Raw genomic sequence first — 12613 nt, 5'->3', positions numbered from 1 at the left:
CGGCCCCTCCAGTCGTGGACCACCCAGTATCCAGGTTAAATAAAGTAACCACGATCCCTGCATTCAAGGATCCCACGGACAGGAAGGCCAAGGCAGTGACTCGTCCTTGTTTATAGTTGTGGGGTCGCCCGTGCGACCAGTACTGGCATCCGCACTTGTGTCACAGACACTGACTGAGTGGGCAAAACTTTTGCACCGCGAATTGGGAGAGCAAACCGCCTTCCCGGTTTGCGTGGAACTAGCAGACCAACTAGTGCAAGGCCTTAAGTACGTTTGTGACGTGGCCCTGGATACTCTCCCTCTGTTATGCAGGGCTTCTGTGTCAGCTGTGGTGCTGAGGCGCCTGATTTGGCTTAAATGCTGGTCTGCTGACCAGGCATCCAAAAAAGCCCTGCCGGATCTTCCCTTCCTTGGCAACCAGCTCTTTGGAGCTTCGTTGGATGACATTATTAAAAATGCCACGGGTGGTAAGAGTACACTACTCCCACAGGCCAGGAAGACTAAGGAGCCACGCCTCAGGCAAGGGCCCTCCTTTTCTGCTCACAATCGGCTTTTTTCGCCCGCCCTCTGCTTCGACAAAACTTTCTCAGCCCGACAGGACGTCCACGGACGGTCAAAAGCATCCTTGGAACCGCAAGCCTAACAAGCCTGCGAACAAAAGTGCTACTGCGATACGCGGGTGGGGGGGCACCTACAGAGTTTGCAGCTCAGTGGACCTCCCGGTTATCCGACCAATGTGTCTGCGCCCTGATTTCCACAGGCTGCAAGATAGAGTTTCTCTCTTGGCCGCCAAACAGATTCTTCCCCTCCAGCATACCCGCATCCCCGGTTCGCTAGGAGGCCCTGCTAGGGGCAGTAATGGACTTGCTGAATCAGGGGGTGATTGTACCAGTTCCGGAATTGGAATGCTTCCAGGGGTTCTACTCAAATCTGTTTGTGGTTCCCAAGAAGGAAGGGGTACGTCCAATCTTGGACTTAAAAGCCCTGAATCACTTTGTAAAAGTGCAGAGGTTCAGAATGGAATCCATTCGCTCAGTAGTCGCTGCACTCCATCAAGGGGACTTCCTGGTGTCTTTGGACATCCAAGATGCGTACCTGCACATACCCATATGCCTTCGGCATCAAAAGTTTCTGCGTTTGGCAGTCGGGGAAGCCCATTACCAGTTTGTGGCTCTTCCCTTTGGCCTGGCATCAGCCCCCCGAGTCTTTACCAAAGTACTGGCTCCAGTATTGGTGTTGCTGTGACAACGCGGGATCGCGATCGTGGGTTACCTAGACTATCTCCTCCTGAGAGCATCTTCTGCCTCAGAATTAGAGAAGGGTGTGGCGATCACCATGCAGACTCTGCGAGAATTTGGGTGGCTGTTGAACCTAAAAAAGTCGGTGGTTGTGCCGACCCAGTGTCTGGAGTACCTAGGTTTACTATTGGACTCCAGGGAAGCGAGAGTCTTTCTCCCCTCAGAAGACAAGTTGCAGACTCTCAGATCTGCGGTCAAACTCCTGATGAACGGCAAGTGGTCATCGCTCCGCTTTTGCATGCGAGTGCTGGGGCTCATGGTAGCGTCCTTCAAGGCAGTACCTTTTGACAAAATGGTACAAATCTCCGTTGTCCCGGGATTGACAGATCCAGGTGAGCCAGCCAGTCAGGGACTCTCTGATCTGGTGGTTGAGGTCCCCGGTGATTCAGTCCGGAAAATCGTTCCTTCACCTGAAATGGACGGTGATCACTACAGATGCCAGTCTTTCAGGCTGGGGTGGAGTGATGGGGATTCAGTCGGCTCAGGGCCTCTGGCCGACGGACGAATCCAGGTTGCCGATCAAGCTGCTCGAATTGAGAGCGAACAGGGTGTTCCTCCACACGTGTTCGATGTGTCTTCAAGGCCATCCGACCAGGATACAGTCAGACAACGCCACGGCTGTGGCGTACATACCCGCTGCGTGAGGGATTGAATCGTAGCCTCCCCCGACTCCACCTGGTCTGACAGTGCCTGTATGTCCCCCTTAACTTCCTGAATGTCTCGGTTATGGGCTTCCTCCACTCGGAGGATGAGAGATGTCCGACTTTGAGGGAAGGGCTTCAAAATCAGCCTTGGTTGGCAGAGCTTGTAGTATCACCCGCAGATAGTCGGGTAGGATACTCAGCTGCTGTGGGAGGTTAGCCATGTCGGTGAGTGGGGAGGCCAATGTCTCCAGGAGGGGTTCAGCGGCAATGGCTTGATCAGGGGAGAGCAGCCCATCTGGCGTGGGTCCCTCCTCACTGTAGATCGCATGTAGCGCTGTAACAATGGCGCTGGGCGAGACACTGTGTAGGTCCTTGAAATAGCGTTGGATAGACCTCTGTGGGGTTTGCGAGCGGGTGCCGCCGGCCGATGATCTGGTCCTGTATCTTTTGGTAGAGAACATACAGCAAGAATCGTCCGTATGAGCTGTCAAATGTAGCTGGATGAGAAGAGGAGATCAGGAGCTCACATAAAACACATTCTCACTCGGCCATTGCCAAGCCACGCCCCCTCGGCTGTGGCGTACATAAATCACCAAGGGGGAACAAGAAGCTCAGCCGCTGCTCAGGAGGTCGCTCACATACTTCTGTGGGCAGAGCAACACATTCCGGCTCTGTCAGCCATTTACATCCCAGGGGTGGAAAATTGGCAGGCGGACTATCTGAGTCGTCAGATGCTGGACCCGGGAGAATTTGCATCCAGAGATATTCAGGCTGCTGTGCCTGAAATGGGGCACGCCAGATGTGGATCTATTGGCCTCCTGTCTCAAGTGGAAGGTGCTGAGATTCGTGTCCAGGACAAGAGATCAGTGGGCAGATGCGTCAGACGTGCTGGTGGCTCCGTGGGATCAGTACCAGCTGATCTACGCCTTTCCTCCACTAAAACTGTTGCCACGTCTGCTTCACAGAGTGGAAGCCGAGGGGATCCCAGTAATCCTGGTTGCCCCAGATAGGCCCCAGCAGCCCTGATACGCAGACCTGATGCGTCTGGTGGCAGACGCTCCTTGGCGACTGCCGCTGCGAGTGGACCTCCTATCTCAAGGTCCAATCTTTCACCCTGCTTTACCATCGCTGGCTTTAACGGCATGGATATTGAGAGCCAGGTGCTGAGGAACCGGGGTCTGTTGGACTCGGTAAAACCAACTATGCTGAGGGCGCGAAATCTTCTTCACGGAAGATATACCATCGTACCTGAAAGGCCTACATCTCCATGTGTGAGGAGAAAGGGTGGCATCTGCGCTCCTTTTCTATATCCAGGATCCTGCTGTTTCTTCAGCAAGGAATAGACCAGAAATTGGCATTGAGCACCATTAAGGGGCAAATTTCAGCCTTGGCTGTCTTTTTTCAACGACCCCTGTCGTCTCGCTCATTAGTGAGTACCTTTGTTCAGGGGGTTCGACATGTAGTCCCTCCGGTGCGTCCACCATTACCCCCATGGGATTTGAACCTGGTGTTGTCGGCGCTTCAAAAGCCGCCGTTTGAGAATATCAGGGAGATTCCCCTGTTGACCCTTTTCCTAGTGGCCATCACATCTGCCATGAGGGTTTCGGAATTGGCGGCCTTGTCATGCAAGTCGCCTTATCTGGTCATCCACAGGGATAAGGTGGTGTTGCGTCCGCAACCGTCCTTTCTACCGAAGGTGGTTTCGGCTTTTCATATCAATGAGGACATTGTATTACCATTGTTGTGTCCTAAGCTGAAGCACCCAAAAGAGGTGGCCCTTCATGCTCTCGATGTGGTTAGGGCTCTGAAGGTGTACTTGTCTGCCACGGCTCCCTTTCGGAAGTCAGACTCACTGTTTGTTTTGGTAGCTGGTCCAAAGAAGGGTATGGCGGTCTCGTCGGCCACCATTTCCAGGTGGATCAGACAAATTGTAGTCCAAGCCTACGTCTTGAAGGGGTAGGTGCCCCCCTTTCCAGTCACGGACCACTCTACAAGAGCTATCGGAACGTCTTGGGCCTTCCGACACCAAGCACCTGTCGCTCAGGTGTGTAAGGCGGCGACCTGGTCATCTGTCCATACGTTTACCAAGTTCTACAAGGTAGACGTCAGTGCATTGGCTGATGCCTGTTTTGGCCGCAGGCGGCCGTGTAGTTGCAATTGAGATTTTTCCTGGTTTTTCGATAAAAACACAGTACTGTTTGTTAATGCACTGCTGCATTACTTCCGCAAAAAGGTTGCGGTGTTGGGGATCTCTCCTGTTGAGAATGCCCGGTTATGGCGGTGTGTTTTTCCGTACACTGCTGTTTTTTGTGTGGGCTTAGTTTCACTAGTTCCCACTTACCATGGTGGATGAAGTTTTAATGCTGTTTTTTCCCACCCCTCTGTTGGCACTGCTTGGGGACATACCATTTAGTTAGAGAGGAGCTGTGTCGGTCGGTGAATATAAGAGAAAATAGGATTTTTGTACTCACCGTAAAATCCTTTTCTCTGTAATTCACCGACTGACACAGCACCTACCCCTCCTTTTCTCTACGTTATACTGCTTGTTGACGTACTGAGTTCTGCCTGGGAGCAGGGAGGGTTGTTGGCACAGGGTCCGCCCCCGGGGCGGTACTAAAGTTCTGTGTATTGTGTTACAATTTTTGCCTAGTTCTCCTAATGGCAGTCTAACAAACCCATTTATTTACAGAGAGGAGCTGTGTCGGTCGGTGAATTACAGATAAAAGGATTTTATGGTGAGTACAAGAATCCTATTTTTTCAGATGAGTTAGGTGTAGTCTGGAGTTCTACTTTAACCGTTTGCCGACCAGCCGCCATCATTATACGGCGGCAGGACGGCACGATCCTGTGAACCGTCGTAGCTGTACGTTGGCTCCTTTAAACGGGATAGCAGGGGGGTGCCAATGCGAATGGGCCAGTGGTCGTGATGACTGCTGGTCACATGTGTGTCGTGTAAACACACAAATCCCTGTTCTGTGTGGAGAGGAGAGGCACATTGTGTGTTCCTGCAAGCTAGGAACAATGATCTCTCATCTCCCCTAGTCAGTCCCATCTCCCTACAGTGGGAAGGGGACACAGTTAACCCCTTAATCACCCCCTGATGTTAACCCCTTCCCTGCCAGTGACATTTACACAGTATCACTGCATTTTTATAGCACTGATCGCTATATAATTGTGAATGGTCCCAAAAATGTGTCAAAAGTGTCTGCTCTGTCCACCATAATGTCGCAGTCCTGATAAAAATCGCAGATCACCGCCATTACCAGTAAAAAAAAAAAAATAATAATAAAAATACCATAAATCTCCCCTGTTTTGTAGATGCTATAACTTTTGCGCTAACCAATCAATATATGCTTATTGTGATTTTTTATTACTAAAAATATGTAGAAGAATACATATCGCCCTAAATTGAGGGAAAAAAAGTTAGCTTATTTTTTTTTAAATGGGGATATTTATTATAGCAAAAAATACAAAATATTGTGTTTTTATTTTTTTTGTTTTTTTTCTAAATTTTCGCTTTTTTTGTTCATAGCGCAAAAAATAAAAACCACAGAGATGATCAAATACCACCAAAAAAAAGCTCTATTTGTGGGAAAAAAGAACGCCTATTTTGTTTGAGTTCAGCGTCAAACAACCGCACAATTTTCAGTTAAAGTGACACAGTGCCGTATTGGTTGGGTGAATTTTCCATGCATAGCCATTGTTTATGATGTAACATGTTTTTACCAAAATGCACAAAAGGTGCAGCAATCAAGATTTAAAAAAAAATGTTCAACACATTGCCCTCTAACACAATGCACTAATGTAAAGAGCTTTATATGGTAAATATATATATATATATATATATATATGTGTGTATATATATATATATATATATATATATATATAATCATCATGGTAACTAGTTTTCATGCACTCTGTGATCATCACAATGTGATCCTGTGTTGTAATGCACATAAAACTCCATGGCGTGAACAGGCCCTACAGCAGTGGTTCTCAACTCCTGTCCTCAGGACCCACTAACAGGCCAGATTTTAAGTATTATATTGGGGAGATGCAGACTAGAATACTGCAATCACTGAGCAGCAAATGACATCACCTGTGATGTATTTCAGTTATCTTGCAAACCTGTTAGTGGGTCCTGAGGACAGGAGTTGAGAACCACTGCCCTACAGAGAGGTAAAATATCACTCTGACTAGATAATAATCCAGAAAAGCCCACAGTTCTGGTGAAGAAGAATGACCAGTCATTACATTTAACCTCACTTCCGTTTCTGGAAGGGTGGGTAAGAGATCATCAGCTGCCATACTAGTAGTTGATGACTTTTAAGAATCACTTTAATTTAATGTAACAAAAGAATGTGAAATGTTTTGCAGGACAGTTGCGAATTCCACAGCCCCAGGAGCTTGTGCTAGATTATGTTATTGAAAGAAAGAGAATGGATGATCTTTGTGGAAGTATTATAGATGGACGCTTTCGAGAGCAAAAAGTGAGTAATGGTTTATATCATGTTATATTGGTAGTCAGTTTTGAACCCGATGAATGTAAACAAAAACATCTACTTGGTAGCTGACTACTTGCTTCATTAGACAGTTTCCTTGCCTCGTGCAATGGTGGTTGTAAACCCTCACATATACCCAGTGAAGTGACTAGCCTCAGGTGATACACAGAGATGGAAATCCTCCTAAAAAGTTGCACCTGTTTATTTACAGCTGTCATTCCCCTACAGCTATTCAAAGTGCAGAATTTACACAGGGTCCCACAGCTGTGAAAAGTAGGGGGCGAGAGAGCTGAAGTTACATCAGTGAGGAGAGTTCTAAGAGCTGATTGGAGGGGCACACCCCCTTGCACACAGGAACAGAGCTGAGGTTGTGAATCATCTGGCACTCCCTTGACACCTTTTTTTTTTCTCTTGGTGTCAGAAAAACTTATCAAAAGTGACTCATGTAGATAGTAGAGAAATGAGACAGCAGACAGAAATGACACTTAGTGCTCTGGATTGAGACAAGCACACATTATAAATGGTATAATATGCTTTGTTCAAATTTCATGTCTGAGGTTTACACCCACTTTAAAGTGGAACTAATCCCATTGATTTAACAGCTTAAAAAAAGTTAAATTCTGGCACTTGCCAGGAATATAATTGTCCCATTTGCTTGGGCTCTCAACAAAACTGTCAAACCAATCAAATGGCTTGTGTCATAACTGATCACATATGCAGTATCATGGCAGTTGAAGATCAAACAGATGCTAAGATGGCCTGCCTTTTAAAGGTTGGGCACTTTGAAAAGTTGCTCATTGCCTCTTGCAGGCTTTACACCTATCCTGAACTGCAGCTTCCTTGGTTCTCGTTCTATATCCTAGGAGACAGATTTTGTTGACTTTCTGTACTTGGTTTTAGTTGCTAGTTTTACTAATTGGTTTCCTGTGTGTTCAAACCTTTGCACTGCTTGCCAAGCTACAAGCCAAGCCTCCTATGTTACCCATCCTAAACAGCTATGCAACTTGACCATCTGTATTATAGTGTTGTTGACCCTTTACTGGTGCATAATCTGGTCAGCACCATGTATGTTCCCTGAACTATGTGTGGAATAGAAGGCAGAACCAGCTTCTACTGAAGAGGGTGACCAGATCACGGCTTCCAAGTCACATTTGAATGCCAATTTCACATCTAGTGATAAGACTTGCCTGTAGATGAAGTAATCCAAAAATAGGAAATCATGAACAGCCTGGCCCTGGGAAATTTTTAACATTTAGCAACACCACCAGAGATGTCTTTCATTGTATGAAATGATTACCTAAAGCATATCTTTTCCATCAACCAAATTCTGGACAATAGTTGAACAGAACCAACAGAATTCCATCTGGACAAATTTGATTTGTTTCTTGAAGCACCTATTTAGAAATGGTCCATTTATCTTAAATTTTTTGTTACAGTCTTTTAGCTTAGAGGCCACAGCCAACAAAGTACCTGATGTAACTATGGTGTTATTAAAATCTAGTTAGAGGTACAGTATACAGTGTTATTTACAGGTATTTGCCCATCTAGATCTTGCTCTTTTTTTAAGTGGGAGCTCTGTCCATGCAGAACTGAACCACATTCAGGCAAGAGAGGAAAATAAAGCTGTTGCAGGTATGTGCAAGTACCTCCTAGGTGCCTGGTCTTCATACCTGCTATTTTTATTGTTTTTGACAGTCACTTTTAAACAAAACGCTGACTGTGAGTGTTTCATTATAGCAATATCTCTTTATTTCTTATTTAGTTTCGTCTTAAGAAGTGTGATCTGCTTCATCCAATATATCTAGTTGAAGATCATGGGTCAGCACAACACCTAAGTATTCCAGAAGCAACCCTGCAGCAAGCCACAGTAAATACGCAGGTAATGTCTTCTAAACAAGGTCTGAGGGCACACCTGTGGTCATTTTGTGTGTCATTGCATTGCTACGTATAAAGATTCAGCAAAACATGAATGATTTACTAAACTGAGGAATAGGAAAAGGTTCAGAGGTTGAGTAAACTAATAAGCTTTCTTATTTTGTATGGTGGAAAAATCCTCATTGGTTGACATGGGCCCAGATGTAGTTTAGCTTGTTTTCATTTGTGTGTATATGGGTGTGTGTGTGTATACAGTTTGTGTGTATATGTATGTGTGTGTGTGTGTGTGTGTGCATATATAAAAAAAAAATATATATATATATATATATATATATATATATATATTTTAAAAAAATCCTTTAAGAGTGAGTCACACTTGTGACTTCACAAATGAAAAAGACTTCCAAATCAAGCAGGCTCCTTACTTACTGCTTCCATTTAAACAATCAAAGGATATGGAGTCGAAGTATAATAAATGCTTGTTTTACTTGTGTATCCAAGTGTGAAAGCAATACAGCAACTGGTTTTGAGCTACCACTGTTTTGTTTTTCAAGCCAAATGCTCATTGTAAGGTGGACATTCTCAACTGGTATTGGTAGCAGTAAACCATACGACAGAGACATACAGTTACAGTCAAAGTAGATTTGACCTCTGTTTTTATTGAGTAAGGCAGTAAACAAACATGGAATTATTGCAGACATTTTATATAGCAAGTTCAAGGCATAAAACAAAACATCTACTCACCTGAGCTACTAATTAAACAAGCATCTTCATGACTAACAGGGTGCCTCCTAAGGCCACTTGCACACACGGCTGTCCAGCTGTAGTGTGTTCCTCTCAGTGTTTTAGTGTGTCCTGGAGGGACAGGTGCAGTGTCCAGCCCTGCTACAGGCAGCGCATCAAAGGCACCAATACAGAGTGGTATTGGATTGGCTCATAGGGCCCTGTGCATTCAACAAAGAAGGCCCACAACGCAGAATGGCCAGTACCACTTGGTGCAGCATTTAGCCCTCTCCTGCTGCAAGCCTTCCATAGACTTTAATAGGCTGCCTGCAGCACATCTGTATGCTGTACCTGTCCTTCCCAAGCACACATTAACACTGGATGGCAAGTGTGCAAGGGGCCTTATGGATTTCCAAAACAAATAGGCAGCTCTGAAACCATTTTAATGTTCTGTCAGCAGTAAACCTTTCCACCCAGCAGCAAGCTCTTACACTAGAGAAAGTGAGAGAGAGGCCCCCAAAATTAGTCCGCTCAGATATATAAATTATATGTATAGAGAAAGATATTTTTGCACTTAGTGTAATTTCAAAAAGTAGGATACAGCACTCCAATTGTCAGAATACAAAACAAACTAAATGGCTATATGGATCGGTCGCGCCTCCATGATTACATAAAATAAATAGTGACATAACAAGGAATCACATTAATAAATAAAAATTACAAATAAATAAGTAATATTATTGCCATCAACCATATATGAATAATCATTCAAAGATAATATCCTTTTATTTATGTGATTCATTTGAGACCCATGCACTAGCAGTTTAAAGCAGGTTATGTCACTATTTATTTGATCTAATCGTAGAAGTGCACATATCCATATAGTCAGATATATAAAGACCTATGGGCAGCTGAGACTAGTGAGGTGTTGGCTAAGGTGTAAGACATCAACCTGAGATGGGATGCTTTATCCCACCCAAAGCTCTACATGGCCTCTAGGCTCCAGGAAACAGACCAGAATTTAAGATCTGAAAAAAAAAAACAGTGTTTGTTTCCTCCGTGGCAGATGTAATCCCTGGAGCTGCTTACCATGTAGGTCAGAAACCTAGATAACGCATAGGGGTTAATTTACTAAAACTGGAGAATGCAAAATCTGGTGCAGCTGTGTATGGTAGCCAATCTGCTTCTAACTTCAGCTTGTTCAATTTGGCTTTGACAGAAAAAAAACCTGCAACCTGAGTGGTTTCTGTGCAGACTTGCACCAGATTTTGCACTCTCCAGTTTTAGAAAATCAAGTCTATATTCATCTTCCACAATCACTTATGGAAAGAAGCACATTTTGCCACGATACAGTGAATATTCTTATCGTCTTTTTTATTTTTTATTTTTTTTATGTATTTGCCAATTAGGATCCAACTCTTTCCCAGCAACAGTTATCTAGCTGTTTTTGCCCCCGCAGTTTTCAAAACATTGGAAAATTACAGCATTAAACTGGGCTGTAATTTCTTAATCACACCCATAATATGCTTTGCATTTTGACTAGGTGACTCACCTGTGAGCGCCACAATGGAATAGTCCTTAGCATCACCACATGTACAGAATAGTACTCCCATACCCTATTATACAATGCTGACAGGGTCCATCAGACTGGCATGGATCAAGGTGACAAGGCTTCCAGAGTCTAATAATGCCTCCACTGGCTGCTCTTCTATGGTATTAAGACATATTCTCTTACAGTCTCAGTTCCTAGGTGTGCTGTCAGGAAAGATTTCCAAAAATTACATACCCACGGTACATTTTATAGGCTTTTGTAGTATAGGGCAATGGCAGCCATATGTCCCATGTGTTGGCGCCACCAGCACCTAATATGCCTTGTTTCTCTCAAAGGAGAGACTCCTTTAGTGGTAAGCAGCTGCCCCCCCCCCCCCCATTTCTTAGGAGCCTGATTACCCCTGGGGGAAAGGGGGCTGTCTTACCCAAGGTCAGGGTTTTCCCTGTTTCGGGGTCATCAACTTGGTGGGCCTCAAGCGCATCCACAATTGTGGGACCTATGGGCCCAGTGCTCTGCTGTATTCTAATCAACAAGGCAGACCACTTGCTCCACATTCTGAATAGGACTGAATACTTGCAGTTGCAAAAACTTGTTTGTAAGTCTGAACAAATCATACATTTGCGACCTTGTAATTTTTCCAGGGTCTTATTCCCAATAAAATACACACTGCACCATAGTACCACTGAGCCTGGCTAGGATTTGAACTTGGGATACTGCCTTGCATTCTAAGATTGCAGGTCTATAGGCCTTTCCACCTAGCAGCAGGCTCTCACAGCAGAGAGACTGGGAGCCCCTAGCTTCAGTTATTTCAGATATAAAAAAAGGCTTGTGAGCAGCTGGAATTAGTAAGTGAGATCTGAAAGGTAAGACATGGGCCCTTTAACTGGCGGCTTTATCCTATCCAAAATCTCCAGGCCCCTACCAGAACTATTTAAGATCTAAGTAAACAACAAAGTTTGTTTACTGCTTAGCAGACACAACTCATGGAGCCCCTCACCATGTCTAAGTGAGAAACCTAGATGACAAAGTATGCAAGATATACAGAGTGTGTGTGCGTCTACTGGCAAACATGATCACTATAAACTTGGTTGGGAAATACAGATATTTTTCCCAAATGTATCTCTACCCTCTGACTGCCAAGGCATGTTCCATATATCATGGCTGTACTATTTGCACAGTAGCCAATAACGTGTGGAGCCCTATTTGGCAACCAAAGGCTTTAAACACATTTACCTGCATGAGCTTGTTTTAATTCTGTGGCCTTTTCACCTTCAGTAGAAGTTATCACTTATAAGTACGTGTATGGGCTCATAATCCTCTACCATTGTCAAACTCATTGCTGGCTTTATAGATCAGGAATGGCAAGCATTATTTATGAAGGATCTGTATGAGGGATTGTGATGCACTGTATCCTCAAATAAACATGCTGCTTAGCTTTTGTGTGTTGTTATTCTTAGGTGGTTGATGGGTTCTTTATCAAGCGTACCAAAGATGTTCGGGAGTCTGCAGCCTACTTGACTATAATGACCCGCTATCTACAGAACATGTATATGGTAAGATGTGGTCCATTCAGGAATTTACCTCATAGTCTCTCACTCCAATGCAAGCTTAGCCTTATATAGTATCTTATTCTTTTGATTTACATTTCATAGACATGCTGTTATGTTTCCTGCCTAGCTCTAGTTTCTAATTGTGGATATTTACAGAACAAAACCCTGCTGAGCTGCACTAAAGAGGAAGCCAGTAAATGTAATCGTGCTATACAACATGATGCTCAGAGCTGCATTCTGATGGAGTTTAAAGAGTTTAATGAAGGGGCCATGAAGAATAAGGTAATGCTGTTTGATTTGTTGCCTCATGATTTAATAAGTTCTTATGTAATAAATATGTGTTTTATGTGTAATAAATCCACTTACCACCCCCTACTCATTCTAAGCCCACACAGTATCACCACTTCCATTCCACCACAGCATCTGCCCTCCTATAAATGCCACTCCCGCCTTACCACCCTCACCCTCC

General features: G+C 44.5%; 1 protein-coding gene across 4 annotated transcripts in view; it reads left to right on the top strand.

Annotated features, from left to right (window-relative positions):
* The window catches only part of MUS81 (MUS81 structure-specific endonuclease subunit), a 326264-nt gene that overhangs the window by 232389 nt on the left and 81262 nt on the right, over positions 1-12613 (top strand). For all 4 annotated transcript variants that reach the window (XM_077456085.1, XM_077456093.1, XM_077456072.1 and 1 more), the window contains 4 exons: positions 6320-6432; positions 8207-8323; positions 12052-12147; positions 12301-12426. In XM_077456085.1, the coding sequence (XP_077312211.1) occupies positions 6320-6432; positions 8207-8323; positions 12052-12147; positions 12301-12426 (452 nt within the window). The remainder of the gene's footprint in view (positions 1-6319; positions 6433-8206; positions 8324-12051; positions 12148-12300; positions 12427-12613) is intronic.

This window comes from Lithobates pipiens, unplaced genomic scaffold, assembly GCF_037356315.1.
Source record: "Lithobates pipiens isolate NorthernLeopardFrog02 unplaced genomic scaffold, aLitPip1_a1.2 Scaffold_10, whole genome shotgun sequence".
Lineage (NCBI taxonomy): Eukaryota > Metazoa > Chordata > Amphibia > Anura > Ranidae > Lithobates > Lithobates pipiens.
Note: the sequence above shows the minus strand (reverse complement) of the source record. Positions and strands in the feature narration are given on the sequence as shown.